The sequence below is a fragment of the Galeopterus variegatus genome, unplaced genomic scaffold (assembly GCF_000696425.1).
Source record: "Galeopterus variegatus unplaced genomic scaffold, G_variegatus-3.0.2 Scaffold743, whole genome shotgun sequence".
Classification (NCBI taxonomy): Eukaryota; Metazoa; Chordata; class Mammalia; order Dermoptera; family Cynocephalidae; genus Galeopterus; species Galeopterus variegatus.
Genome location: NW_007726854.1, coordinates 422,963 through 438,881, shown reverse-complemented (window position 1 = coordinate 438,881; position 15,919 = coordinate 422,963). Strand labels below are relative to the sequence as shown.

Here is a 15,919-nt window from a genome sequence, read left to right as displayed (position 1 = left end):
GGAACCAAGAAAAATAAGGCTTCTCCTTAAAATAATATGAAAATGCATTTTCATTGTTAATTAAGGGTTCTCCTGAACTAGAGATCAGTAGTACCTTGCAGTTTATCTGGAATTTTTTAAAAACCTTTTCTTTTTTAAGCTCCTTCACGGAACTACAATAAAACCAAATGAAATGATGCTGTTGAAGTACTTTGCTTTTTCAAAAGAAAAAGTTATACTATTGTTAATAGAAAACAATCTAAAATGAGTTTCTGGGATAAAAGTATTATCAGCTTTACAGAATTTTATTTTTAGAATCCCACAATTTCAGAGAAGAATGGATCAACTTCTATCAATTTTACATTCATAGAAAATTAAGACAATAAAATCAAATACTTCATCCTTAATTATTGATTGTATTTTCCACATTTAGTGGTTAAACCTCCAGTTAAGATACGGGAAATCTCACATTTATTCTCAGCTCTCCAGCACACCTTCCATTTGGGCCAGTTGCCTCTTCTCCATTACCTCAGTTGTAACCAGGGGAAATTCCTGTTACCCAGACAGACCTATTTGTGAGGATCAGTGAGCTAATAGGTATGACTATCTTAGGACCTAAAATTAGGGATAATTTCTCTCTCATCTGTACTATAGCATGAGCCTGTCATGGAGGCTTTGAGACATCAAGATATAGAGAGGAGTCAATGAGTTTTATTTATATAAAACACAACGACAAGCGATATTCAGATATTACACCCTGAGCTCTCAGTCCTCAGCCTGAAGGGGACATTCTTCAATGTCCAAGCAGCCCTGATCTGGGGCAGCTGTTGCTCTCCCTGAAACTGGGGGTCAAGGACAGAAGGGGGCTCCTGTCCCTGTGGCTGCATCCCTGAAGATGTGGAGGGCATCTGCTCTGAACCCCTTTGTTTTCTTCCCCCAAGGCAGAAACCACAGGCCCTTGATGACAGCTCTATGTCTGGATGCTCAGCACAAGCTCCTCTCTGTTCTATACTGCAGCCTTGGATAGAAAGCTGGCATAGTTTCTGATCAAGAGGGACTTAATTCACAGGGAGTTTCAAACATCAAGTTTTCCTCACTATAATACTCAGCCTATCTTCCGGGAGGAGGCACACAGATCTTGGGGAAACACACTGAAGAACCAACAGTGGTCACCACACATCAGACTCATCTGCCCCCCAAGAGAAACCATTAATGAAGGTGTCTGGAAGCTTTCAGGCCCTGAGTGGAAGATTTCCCTGAGGGCCTCCACATCACTGATCTTGAGAAGGGAAAAACACTGTGAGCATGCTGGCCACTGCTAGAAGAACAAAATCTCTTCAGGCACTGCATGAAGCTGAAGACTTGGAAACTGAATGTCTCTCTGAAATTACCTAAATCCTAACACAGCCTGGGAGACCCTGTCTGCAAGAACAGGGATGGGGAGACCATCGCCTTTGAGATCTCCCCTATCCCAACACCACAGTACACATTCTTCCCAGTGTGAAATCTCCTCAGCAGAGCAGAGACACACACACAAGGAGGCAGAGACTGAGAGAACCAGCCCAGAGATTTCATAAAAGTCTACGCTGACCTCCACAGTGAAATGAAGTTAAAGCCCTTCAGAGGAAAACCCAGGCACCATTTCTCCCACACCCATCCATGCCTCATCCCCTGTAAAATGGCTCTAACACACAGTATACTTGGTCTCTCTGCACTGCTACCCAGACACAGAAACATAAACATATGGAAAAATACTGTATCCTTCTGCTACTGGAAACACACTAGCAATCTATTTAGTGGTAGATTTTGGTCCAAAATCCCTTGCAGTGATTGTTCATTTTGGGTGTTTTTATCAGAATAAATAGCTATCATTTAATACTGAACATAAAATGAACAATTAGCATTTCTCAGATAGACTCACACTTGGCACTTCCTATCCTCTTTCCTTGTTTTATTTTTACCTATAGCATTTAATCACATTTTAGTATGCTATATAATTGTATCCACTGCCCATCTCCTTCTGCCCCACCAGAATGTCCCCTCCCTCAGGAGAGAGACTTTGCTGTGCTCACTCCCTACAACAGTGCCTGACACTACTGGCAATCTACCCACTGATTAAAGACTGAATGAAGACATTCATATGATAGATTACTTAGGGTAAATACTGCTTCCTAATTTTTACTGACTGAATGACTCTATTGCATTGAGCACTTGGCTAATATAAACTTCATCTCTTTACTTTTTACTGCAGGGCCAGAATAGATAGGTCTTCAAATCAAAAGAGTGAACCCCTTCCCACCTGGGAACAGCAAGACATCAAGGCTCTCCTGCCCTGAGAGGTAACATGGTCTGGCCTGTCTAAAGATGTCAGCTCTGCCTGAGGCTAGTCCTTCTGCTACATCTGGAAGGAGAGGCAAAGCAAGCTCAGCCTCGGATGGAGGACGAGGTGGGAGCAGGGTGGAAAAGCCGCCCATGTATACCTTTGAAAGTTAATTTCAAATTGTGGTTTCACATATTAAGAGACACCCATCATTCTAAGATATAAAACCCCTCTCTGGGCCATCTTCAGCAATTCCACGTCCAAGAGGTGGTCCAGATGTCTGTCCTTCAATGGGAAGAGCCTCCACTCCCTGCAGCTCCTCTAGGTTTATCACCTGCATCAGGACTTATCACAGAAGTGGCCCAAAGGGCCTTTTGAACAGGACAGCAGATTTATGAAGGACTTCAAGTATTGACTCTTAACAAAAGCTCCAAGCCAAATTATACTGTCTGTCACAGAGACACACTGACAGCTTAGAAAGATGTTTACCACACAACTTTAAATGTGCATCCCATTTCTGGGCCACCTCATCTGTAATACACTAAAAATTAAACTTTATAATAACCCTGTAATAATCTTGAGAGTAACACATTCACAGTATATTGCATTTTGTGTGTGGAATTTTTTGTAAAATGTATCCCATTTTTTGTTGTCCTGTGCTACACGGTCTTACAAAGATTAACAGATCTCAAAAGAATGGAAGGGGCCCAGATCCCTCTCAGAGACCCTTCTCTCTCTCACCCCATTGGCCCTTCTAATAGAGCCACTGACATTCACATTTTATTTTCAGCCCAAATGTCAGTTCCTGGAGGACAATGGCTATGGCTGCTTCATCACTGAGGTCCTAAAGTCGGTTTGGCAGCCACCAACTAACTAGATGCTTACTGAATGACTAAAACTGGTTAAATTTATAGCTTTTCCTTTAAAAGAGAGAGAGCATACGTACATCTTTGTGTATGCGTAAACTAGGAAACATACATCTAATACATAGATGTCAAGAAAAAACAAACCTATCTCATACCAGTTAAAATGGTCTGTGAAGATAAAAAGATTTTTCCAAATTTATTTTTTAGCCAACTTGTGCTTTTCTTAGGAAGAAATTAAGTTAATGACCTATGTTTAACCTTTATTCACTTAGCCAGTGAAATGAAAGTACTGGTATACTGTAACTAAATGGAGACATTTTGGATCTTGAATTAATACTGCCATTGGAAATATGGCCAAATCTTTATAGTTGGTCTGAATGTTACATTACCACCATCTGCTGTTCATGATGACCAATTTTAAAATAGTGACTTTTATTCTTATTTCCCTTACTGAACCTGTTGTAAATTTAAAGTCCACAGATGCTGCAACCACTAAATTTAATATGGTGTCCATCATGTCCTTGATGGGTAGTATTTCCCAATTTGGGCTCCTCAGTATACTAGTGCTAAGAGTGGCCTGGAAAATAAAAGGGAGTTCACTGGTCAAGCAAGTTTGGGAAATGCAGCACACTACATCAGCTCTGAATGTCACAGTTTACCCCAGCAAATGTAAGGATCTGAAGAGTCCCTCAGTAAAGAAACTCGTTTAACTTTGTGGAACCCAGTGTTCTACAAACTTCTTTAATCATGAAACCCCCGTTTTATGCAGAGCATCGATTCACATTTTTGAAGTCGCCAGAGTTTGGGGCTCTAGGGCTTATGGTCAGAAGCAACGAGCCTGTTCTGAAAACTCATTCCTCTAAATGTTTCATTGTATCAAAAGCCTGCAAGAAGGGCCGGCCCGGTGGCGCACTGCTACAGTGCGTCACTTGGGAGCGTGGTGGCGCTCCCGCCGAGGGTTCGGATCCCACATACAGACCGGTTCCCGCTCACTGGCTGAGCGAGGTGTGGGAGCAACACCGAGGGTTGCGATCCCATTGCCGGTCCCAGTCCGGTACGGGGGTGACACTGAGGGTTGCGATCTGTTGCCGGACATGGAAAAAGACAAAAAGGAAAAAAAAAAAAAAAAAAGCCTGCAAGAAAACCAGACACTTTTACAACATGATTTCTGCTTATAAAAAATTTGTCACCAAATTTACACGTTTTCTTAAGTCACCTCCAGGAAACACAGGATGGCAAAATAACATTGTTGTCACTATCAGTTCACAGCAAAGTTATTTCAGAAAAAGTGAAAAATCATCCCACCCACAGGCCTCAATAACAGTTTCCAGCAGTGCTTCTTAAACTTCTCCAGCAAAGCACCCCAATAACAAAGAAGAACTCATACACCTGGAATGGGACTGCCAGATGCAGGGCATGTCTCTGAAACCTCATGTTTTATCTTAAAAATTCATGCAAGAAAAAGTGACATGTTTGTGAAATAAATTTTCAGGATTATTCACTGCAGCAGCATTTTTAATAACAAAAGATTCAAAACAACCAAAATGAACATCAACAGGAAAATGGTTAAATAAATTATTTAACCAGCCATACCACAGAACATACTATAGAGCTGTTTTAAAAAAGAATGGGAAAGTTCTCTATATATAACATATAGAAACAGAAGTTATAATATGTTACTTTTTATCAGAAGGGGGAAAAATAAAAATTTGTATTCTAACTTTGCTCATGAATGCAAAAATCAACTCTAGAAGGACCCACAGGAAACTCTTAACAGTGGTTACTTTTTGGGAAAGAACTCAGCAAAAGGGGGACAAGAATGAGAGGAGACTTTTAACGGTACACCTTTTTATATTTTTTGAGCCATGTAACCTTTTAGAAATTATACTAAAATTCAAAAAATCATGCAATTTTTTTACTCTACTCCATGACACATTCACATCATCTGTCTTAAAAATTTTTTTTAAATCACCAACATATTTTTACAATAGCAAACTAAATCCATATTTAAACTCCTGATTGGTGGGTTACCTGGGATATCATATGTGGTCCAGGGTGACAGGAATGGGTTTAGGCCATTTAAAACGACTTAAACATTTAGCCTTCATTCCATTTGGAGAACCAACATAACTATGAGCAAGAAAAAAAGAAAGAAATCTGGAATCGCTACTAAAAAATACTTATCCAACATTTTGAGATTTTTATCTACAGGCTGTAATTCTTTAGACATTGAAATTTTAACCTCAGTGTCTCAGGACTCTTACATTCAAAATTAGTACTAACTTACTTTTGCAAGTAACCACAGAGAAAATGCCGCAACACTGAAATGGCAACCCAGAATGTAAAGCATCACAGTTATGCTCACTCCTCAACCTCAGAGTGTCCAGCAGAAAATCAACCGGTTGGGAGGCAAGAAACCTCAAAGGCAAACCTTCTGCTTCATATCCCAACATAACTGGAATTTCAAATTGTCCAACTATTTTAAACACATTTTAAAAAGCTTGGTGGTTATAAAAAAATTAGTCTGGCTTAAGCCAAATAATTTCCTACTATATTTCCTGAATAAAAAAAAATTAGGTTTCTTTTGGTTGTACTTTCATAGCACTTTTACTCAAATGTTTTCTATATAATATATGTGAAAAACACATGACATTTCTTTATATAAAAAGTATGGTCCAATAAATAAATAAAATACAACTCAGATATAACTCCGATAGAACAAGCAAATGCGTGATTAGTGTTATTAAAATGTACCAAAGGTACTTGCATTTTATCCCAGAAAGGATATTCTAAGGGCGAGTTCTATATCCTGTGCACCTCCTAAAAATGGTTTAATAAACTAACAGTGCCATAAATGTCTCCTTCATTCTCTCAAATTGAAATTTTATCTCTAAGTGTAAATTAGGACAGAACTAAAAAGACAAACAGCATGAATAGGTGAGCCAATGCAGCACGAGCAGCAGGGCATCATTTGTTACTGCTTGCTTTGATTCTGATTCCTTCTCAGAAGGCTGTTCTCTTTGGAATCCCTTCAGAGAAACAGACAGGCAGTGGGGACCACAAGGACTTAAAACTCCATTGCAATCTCCTGATGATCTGTTGGATATTCATAAGTGGCAGAATGATTCCACCTTTAGGTTTTATTTCAGTTGTAATAATGAATTATGAATAATTGATCACTGGGTAATAAATTATTCAGGTAGGCACACAGTTTCCAAGGAATCCTGGAGTGTGTCTGGTTAATGGCATAATAGGAGGCAGAAGCAGCTGCTGAGGGGATGCCCCACAATAACCCCATGCTGCAGAGGCATGCGTAGTCAGTGCCTCTCAGCGTGGGCTTTTCAACCAGAGGCCATGTTAATGCCTTTTGAATTTTTATAAAGTAGAAGTCCCCACTGAGTACTTCTAGTGCCTCTCCAATTGTTGGTTATGAAATACTGAGCCATGACCTCTTTGTCCATCAGACCAGGATATCTGTTATCAGCTGAGCACAACTTCTCCTGCTGAAACTAGTGCTGAACTGAAAAAACGGGGACAAGAATGCACACACATAAACAAATATATATGTTCATGTGTGTATACAGATATGTGACACACATACATGAAGTTTTTATGATTATGTGGGCTAGAAAAATAATGGCAAAAAAGCTTTACCTGGGGTAAATTATCTACTTTTCTCAGTTTTCCAAACCTTTTGAATATATAGTTACCCGTTATAAGTTCAATACTAAAATCCTTTAAAGATAGTAAGGCTTACTTAACATTCAATTTCAGATATGTGTCAAGTCCAATCCATGTCGAACATCCAAATGCTTTACTTCCTAAGTAATGTAAATTGCCTTGCAAATCACATCTCTCAGTGATCCTTCTCATAATTTTCATTTCTAAAACAACTCTAAAAACAATAAAAACTACTTTCTAGAGCTTAATAATCACTGCTGTAAAATATCTTTGAAACAGTAATATTAATTAAAAGCAGCTAATCACCAAATAGCAAAGCCCATATTGTAAAAAGTGGATTGGCTAATTTTGTCCCCAAACCCACAGTATATGCATTTGTATGAGGCCCTTTAAATGGAAGACATAAGAAAAGAAGGGAGAGAGAGAATGAAGGGTAGTTGGGCCACAAATCTTCCTCAGATCTCCCCTGAAGGGAGGCAAGTATGGTTAAGTGATAAAGTTTTAAAGGGTTTTTCCAAATTCAAACTAATAGAGAAGTGGAAACATCAACCAAACTTTAATTAAAATGCTAAGTGACTACTGCATGTGGGAGAGGTTGAGAAAATTGACACCCAAACACATTGCGATCAGAGATTAAATTTTCCACTCTTAGAAATGTGGAAACCTAGTATGTAGGACAAGAGTATCAACTACATTCTGACCTTCCTTCTTCACATGCCCAAAAACAGGTCACGAAAAATGAAGCCTATAGTTTTTCTCTGAACTAAAAACAATAAGGCTGATTTATGAACCCATGATTAAAAAGCAATGCTCATCTTAAATTACCAAATTTCATAATGATTATCACTAGCAACTGCAAATTCAACCAATTTAAGAATCCTAAATGTTTTCATATGTAATAGTCCAGGATGTGGCATTTTCTAAACACACTTATTAAGGTATAATTGACATATAATATATTGCACATACTTTAAGTGTATAATTTGATAAACTTTGACATATTTATATACCCATGACACCACCTCCACAATTGTAATGAGCATATCCATCATCCTCAAAAGTTTCCTCATGCCCAGGGTTTGGTTTTTGAATAGCTAAAACTGTGGGTGGATTTTTCATATAACTCCCTAAATACAGCACTACTGTACTAACAGGTATGTTCTATAGCATAACAAGGGTTCATAATTATTCATTCATATTTATGAGTATCCGGTAATAGGGCCTATGAAAGCAGCTAAGAAATGAAAAATGATTGTACTCTTGTTAAACTATGGGATGGAAATTCAATTTCATAGTATTTTAAAGCAATAAAGTTCATGCAATATTAATGGCTTATATTTAATACTACATGAAGTTATTTATACAATGCACTTTTAATAGAGTACACAAACTACTTTTATAACTCTTCAGTGTTAACAATGTTTATTTTCTACATAAATATAAACTTACAAATCACTCTTCCCAAAAACTAAGTTTAGGGATAACTGATCAAGAAACTATTAGTAACATGGGCGTTGCTGTTTTTCTCCCTTGCTGACTTTTAAGTCATGTATATCACTCTTAGTTCACTATTTAGACATAAATGTCATGGCAACTAAACTTTTTTCCCCAGGAAAATCAGCTCAAGAGTAGTAAGTTGAGCCAGAAACTAATTTTAACCTGAGAATTTTCTGCCTTCTCATTTCTTTGAAGTTTAAGTCATACTTGTATGCATCTCATTCCAAGTTATTTAAAGGTAGATGATATCACAAGTAAAATTTTCAGTTCAAAATGGGTACAAAGTTGGGTGCTAGAAAAAATTGCCCATACCTGCTCTCCAGGTTGATGCATGTGTCAAAAAAGGAACCAGATCAGTTGGGTGGAGTAAGTGATGATCCTGTTGGAGTAAGTAATGGTAAAAGGGAACTGCCTGATGTCTGCCAGGCAGAGCGCTGGGCTGCTGGAAGCACCAAAAGCTGTTGGAGGAAAAATTCTCCCATGAAGGTTGCTTGAATAGAACCAATAGCGAGAAGGAATATTTAAAGACTATACTTGAGTGTGTCATGCTTGCTTTGGGGTCAGGAAATTAAAGTTAGTTGACATTCTGATTAAAAACTCTGATATTCATCAACCATTAAAAACCCTGGATTTGGTTATCGAAGTTCCTCTGGACCCTACTAAAAATCATCTCAGTCTTTGCTGTAATACATCTTGCTGAAAAAAGTCTTTTTTTGGTGGGAGAAAAAAAACTTGAACTAGACTACACCCACAAAGTTTTGCTCTTGCATATTTTGTATTCATCTTACTATATTTTGTTTTATTTATTGAACAAATGAGAAAAAATAGCACTTAAAATAACGGACTTAACACACAAATCTTGCACTTTAGAAATTTGGGGTAGTAAGCAATGACACTGTAAAGGGACCGGCGTATCCAATTACTTTTTTTATTTTTGAAAAATTTATTTGTGAAAATAGCTTTGATATTTCCCCCATCTCATACATTTAAATGAAGAACACTACTCATTATTTTCTGGCAGCATTATTCAGTGTTAGCAAAACCATTAGCTTCCCAAATCCACCAAAATAATACATTGCAAAAACAGAGTTGAATAAGTAAGGAATTCAGATAGTCTGAAAACCTAATAAATATACTATAGTAATTGAATATACTCTTTTACTGTTAACATTAATATATCTGTAGTATTTTAAATAAATCGCTTTTATTTGCTCTCAAACAATAGCAATCTAAGAAAAAAATTTTTTTAAAAAGGACTTTTGGGGCCGGCCCGGTGGCACACTGCTACAGTGCACCGCTTGGGAGTGCGGCGGCGCTCCCGCCGAGGGTTTGGATCCCACATACAGACCGGCCGCTCACTGGCTGAGCGAGGTGCGGGCGCAACACCGAGGGTTGCGATCCCGTTGCCGGTCCCGGTCCGGTACAGGCGCGACACTGAGGGTTGCGATCCGTTGCCGGTCACGAAAAAAGACAAAAAGGAAAAAAAAAAAAAGGACTTTTGAGTGTCACTTCTTCCTAAATGTTTCTTGGTGATTCAGTCTCCAAAGCAGGCTTTTTTGGCCCTCTGCCCAAGCCAAAAAGAAACTGAGGGTTTCCCTGCATCCTACTCACTCTAAAATATTTTATTTATTAGTCATCTCTCATCAGTAAATTCTAAAAGCCAGATTAAAAGAGCACATGACTTCTTTTATGCAAACACATGCAGCAAAGCTGCCTCAGGAAAAATCAGTTACCTCAGAATGTCGACCTCATTACCATAATTGAAATAAGTCAGAGTCACTGTGTGCCCTTGTATTTTCTTCTCTTTTTCCCTTCAGTCTCCCAAATCTCATATGTAAGATGGCCAGAAGCTCAGCACTTGACCTTACCTCAGGCAGAGACCTGGCAAAGCCCAAGGTGAAGTCCACGTTCAAAATTACCATTTCTAGATTTACCTAGAGAAGCCTAAGCACAAGATCCCCAGACCCTAAACTATTAAAGAGATTTTAATATGCCTCCATATTATAATTTATCTTAAAAGATAAGACTAAAGATTTTTCTAAAAACTAATCACTACAATGAAAACAGATTAAAACTGTGTTTTGAGGTTTGGCAAGGCAAAATGGAAAGAAATCATTAGTTTCCTTCAATCGCTTCCATAACTTTCCACTGCATAAACCATTAAATCCTATTAAATTAATTCAGCCCACTCAATAACCTGATTCTCCCTTCACAGATACCCACTGGAGGAACACCTGGTCATAACAGAAAAATAATAGCTTTAATAAGAATACACAGAATGAGCTCAAAGCTGGACTCATTAAATCCTATCGTCGTTTTGTTTAAAATGATTCAAAAGTGAAAGTAAGAATATGTTACAATGATTAAATAAATCAGAAAAATCCAAAAACAGGTATTAGTAGTTGCAATATATAAACACTAGCTTTGCAGTCAAGTCTATCACCTATTAAATGGCAGAAATTACTGTCACAAACTGAGTTATTGAAAGTTTACTTCTAATATTATACAATCCACGCATTTTAGTAAGAGTCATTATTTATTTTTAATTATTTTTACACTGTTAGGCTACTATGATCAATTTATTAATCCTCTAAGAAATAATGTCCTTTTTTATAAACAGTGAAATCTTATGCACAGAAAGGGAGATTCTTTAGTTCAATCATTATTATATGAAAACCAATTTCTCCATTTCTCATGTCAGAAATAAAATTGAAATGGGTGAAGACTTTTTTTTCTAATGACAACTGAGCCTCTCAGTAAATGTGGCCACAATTCATAACTGACCTCAAAATGCTTCAATTGAATGACACAGAATGCCTGTCACTTCTCAGCGACTGAAGCGTGGTTCTTTCTTAGTTTTCCACAGTTACGCTATTGACAGACAGGATATGCTGAACCAATCATTATATCAAATCTTTGAGGATGCAAAAAGGCATAATTAATAGTCTTTTACTTATACTTCAAAGAGGATAGCAGAACCTAGCTCTCCAACAAGAGGGAGCTAAATGATATTAAAGCCATACAGTGGACTATTACACAGGCATTTAAAATGATGCTTTTAAAGAATATTTAATAACATGGGAAAACTTACAGTGCTTCAAAAAAAGATGCAAAATTACATATACACTGAACCCCTAATTCCACTTTAGAGCCTTTCACACTGAGTGGAACTGTCCTCCCATCCTTTTGCCTACTTCAGTGATCTTCAAAGTGTAGTTCTCTGGCAAGCAGCAACAGCTGTTAGAAATGAAAATTCTCAGGCCCCTCCCACCAGACTTGCTGAATCAGAAACTTTGGGGGGTGGGAGGATGGTAAGGAGCCCAGCAATCTGTGTTCTAACAAACCCTCCAGACAATTCTGATGCCCAATAAAGTGTAAAAACTGTCAGCTACTCCTAAATAATTCTTCAGGTCTCAGCTGAAAAAATATTTCTCAGGGAGGCCTTACCTCACCCAGCCTCATCCTGCAAGCTTAGATGGGTCTATTGTACCTCACAGCAACCAAGATTTTTCTTTCACATTAGTTATCACAGCTTGTAATTATTTTTGTATAATTAGCATTTTTATTTCCCACCAGACCAGATATTCTCAAATATACATTGAAATCACTGGAAACTCTCAAAAATCTAAATGCTTGGGCCACACCCCAGGCCAAACAGAATCTACTGGGGTATGACTCATGTATCTGTGTCTTTTCCACCAAAGTTAAGAACCACTGCACCAGACTCAAGCTCCTTGAGGAGCAGGTGACCAGTAAATGGTGACTAGCATTTGTTGAATATGTGAGGTTTTTTTTACTTTTTTGTTTTGTGGGTGTTTTTTTTTTTTTTTAATCTTACACATGGCACAAAATTCCAAATGCACAGAAAGGCTTCAGTATTAAAAATAACTCCTTCTCTCCTCATCCCTCATCTCTGAGGCAACCACTGTGACCGATGCCATGTTTTCTTAAAAGATTAAATTTTTGTCAATGCATACAGAAAAGATTAAAAGTTGGGTGGCCAGATTATAGATTATTTTCCTACTTCTTTATGCACACCTGTACTTTCTGTAAAATGTGCACACATTACTTTCAATATTAGGAAAGGAGGTACCTAAAGATAGCTGTATGTGTGTCCATCCCAAGCTATTCAGTAGAGACAGACACTGAGTCTGAGGGCTCCCAGAAAAATGGGCACTTAGAATGATGTTCTCCATTATAAGGAAGAGACCCTTTACCTGGTTTAAGCAAATAATTGTCCAGATAATTGCTTTGTTTGGGTTATATTTTCACTCCTGATATGCAGCTTCTCTAGAACTTCCACCAGAAAACGGTGGGAGAATGCACAAAAGGAGACAATGTTCACCCTGGGCCTGGAATTAAGAAGTGGCGTCATGGTTTATAGATCTATCTTGTCTCTTGTCTGGATTTAGTTAGCATAAGCTCCTTACCAAGAATGACCATCTCTGGGTATATTATGATGAATAAACTGAGGCCTGGATCCCAGTAGGCGACTCAACCATGGTTCTGTCCTTCAAAGACCCTGACCCTTTTCAACTCCATGCCATTTGGTGTTTCTATCTCAATACAACACTTTGGAACTGGGCTATACATCTGAAATGCCCTCAGGAGAGACTGGGGTAAGGAGCGCTATCTAGCTTTATAATAATGGACCCAAACTGTTTGGGTTTGGGTTTGTTTGGGTTTTTTTTTTTTTCTTTAATTGCCTTTTTATGACTTTCCACCTCCCTTACTCTTAAGGCCTAAGACCATACTCCTCTGTTGATAACGTGTAACTCTTGGCCCCCTCTTCTCCATTTTGTTTCCCTGGCTGGGTGGGAAATCAGTTTGATAAGACTTTTAAAAATCCTCTCTAAGACAGACCCAAGAGCTCTCCAAGGAAGCAAGGGCCTGAGCCTTGATGCATGGACATTTTTTTAAAGATTTGGAGGCCTTTCCTAATTAACTTCTGATCCTCATCTCATGTAGACTTATGAGACTGGGAAAAGATGCCCTCTGGAGAGACAAAGCATTTCCATGTTTACTATGTTGACCATATTTAAGCAAAGACCAAGGTATAGGATCACAGTTAGGGGGGAAATGATTGAATATTTACATGAACAGAACCAGAGGAAAAATATTAAAGCTCTTTCAAAATACACAGAAACTATTAAGATAATGACCATATTTAACTAGAAAGAAAGTTAGGCAGGGGCCATTCCAACATCTCTAAGAGCAACCTGCCACACAGATACTTAAGCACTGTCCTGTACTGTTTGCTAGTTGCTTAATGTATGTTAATTCTGTTTCTCTTCTAGACCAAAAGGTCTTGAGGGCCAGGCCTTATCTCCTATTGCTTCAGTTTCTTCCCTGGTGCTAAGTCTAAAGCAAAGGTTTAATACTTAAATTGTATTAAACACTTAATAGCTGGCAGACTAAAACAGACTACAGAAGAAAGTCACTCCACAAGGTCTCTGTATCTTAAGTGTGATAAAAATCTTTTAAAAAATCATTATAACCATCATTCTATGCTGACAAGATGGATACTAAAATTCATTGCAGCTGTGGCCATGATTAATTATAAGTTTAATCATGTATTTTAGGGTAAGCCTACTTAGCATCTTCTTTGCTTTAAATTGCATATACTATGCTAAGGGTCAAAGTAACTTCTTGGCTCATCAACATCTTTTGGATATGCAAAAAAAAAAAAAAACGAAAAAGAAAAAAAATACTTTGACAGCTTAACAAAAATGTGAAATAAAATTATGAGCTAGAACAATCTTTTTAGGAATATGACTTAATATAATTACATCCATTAGACCAGAGTGTCAATAATAATGAAAGAAAATATTCCCAAATATTGCTTTATGAATTTCACTATGCATATTATATAACCTCTATCTCATCCACTACTCATTATAACCATTTAATTTTATTCTACTATGATAAATAAAAAAGGAATGCCAAATATTATGTCAAAAAGAAAACATTCTCCAAACATGCATTAATCAAGTGTAGCCTATAGTTCTTATTTTTATCCCATATCTAATCCGGAAAGTCAATAAAAAGTTTAAAGGAATGAGGTATTTACATGTAATTAAAGTTCACGGTGTATGCAAAATGTCAATGGTAGAGTGGTGCCCCCACGTGGCATAATGATAAATTGCAATACTCTGATGGAAAAGTTAGAAGCACTATGTATATACAGCTCTTCGATTTTGTTAATTTCTTTGATTAAATCTAGAAGGGTATATCATATCAATCTGTTTCATGGAAGCTAGTTATAAGTTTTCTACAGACCAGCTCAGACTCATTGTCTACCCAAGTCACTAAATAACATTCACACCAAGAAATAGTCTGGTATGTAAAGGTATGATACACCTTCCTTATTAGCTCAAAAGGTTAGGGATGTGTCTGCAAAACAACTAAAGGAGTCATATCTACTTTGATCTATTAAGGGAACAGCATTCATGACATTATAGACATCTTTTTTGAAAGTATGCATCTTCCACCTCTAATATTAACCAATTCCCTATGTTTGCGGTCTAGTATGTAAAACAGAATTTAAAACCCTACCTAACCAAATTGCTTGGACAATGGGAGGTGCTAACAATGCATTTTGCTCATAAACTGAAGGTTCAACTGTCAACACTTTGTGGAGAAGTGGGGAGGGAACCTAAAACAAAAACATGAATTTAGGTTCCTCCCTCTGTACTAGTATTAAACATACAATCGCTGATGAGTTGATATCTTACATAGCTAAAAGGTTCACATTCTGAGGACCAGTTTCTTTTGGACAGCCATAGAGATATAAAAGAATGGATGACAATGGAATTGTTACAATCTCAAGAAGATCCCTGAAGAAGTTGTTTAAATCACATGCCTAACATCAGATTGCTTTGTTTGGGAGATTTTTCTCTCTTAAAAGTGGAATACAAAAGAAAACCTTCCACTCAGTAGAGAGTTCCAATTCAAGTCACTGAGTAGTGATTTGCTATAATTATATTAGGCTTCCTTTAATTATTCCTTTAACTTGGATTGTTTATAATTAAGATGAATGCTGGCTATTATTGAGTTATAATAATGTGTAAAGCAATGTGATATCCATATCTTATGTAAATAGGTAAATATCTCATTTAAGCCTTATTATAATTGTATGAAGCATTACTCCCATTTTACAGATGAGAAAACTGAAGCTCAGATTAGGAACCTGCCTAACCTTAACCTCACAGTTAAGTACAAGCCTGTTCGCAGTTAAGAACAGCATGATGAATAATTCCTTTGCCAGAGATTCTAGACTAGAACTTCTGTTGCCAAATGATTTGTCCACTATCCTTACCATTGGATTCATTCCACAAAACTAGCTTTGTCTGACATCTTCAGCTCAAGTCATGTGTTTTAAGATTAGTTCAGGAATAAGAAAAGTCAGTAACAAATCACTTACCAGCCAAGCAGCCCCAGCCTCCTCTTCTCTCTCACTCATTGTCTTTCATTTTCTCTCCCCCCCCCCCCCCCCCCCCCCCCCCCCCCCCCCCCCCCCCCCCCCCCCCCCCCCCCCCCCCCCCCCCCCCCCCCCCCCCCCCCCCCCCCCCCCCCC

The 15,919-nt window shown here is 37.8% G+C and overlaps 1 protein-coding gene across 6 annotated transcripts in view; it reads right to left on the bottom strand.

Annotated features, from left to right (window-relative positions):
* The window catches only part of NEK11 (NIMA-related kinase 11), a 114,384-nt gene that overhangs the window by 93,481 nt on the left and 4,984 nt on the right, over nucleotides 1–15,919 (bottom strand). Inside the window, exon 1 of one of the 6 annotated variants that reach the window (XM_008572003.1) lies at nucleotides 8,656–8,725. The exons of the other annotated variants lie outside the window; for them this stretch is intronic. Coding sequence (XP_008570225.1) covers nucleotides 8,656–8,676 — 21 coding nt within the window. The 5' untranslated portion in view covers nucleotides 8,677–8,725. Of the gene's footprint in view, nucleotides 1–8,655; nucleotides 8,726–15,919 lie in introns of those variants that run through there. 6 annotated transcript variants of the gene reach the window in all.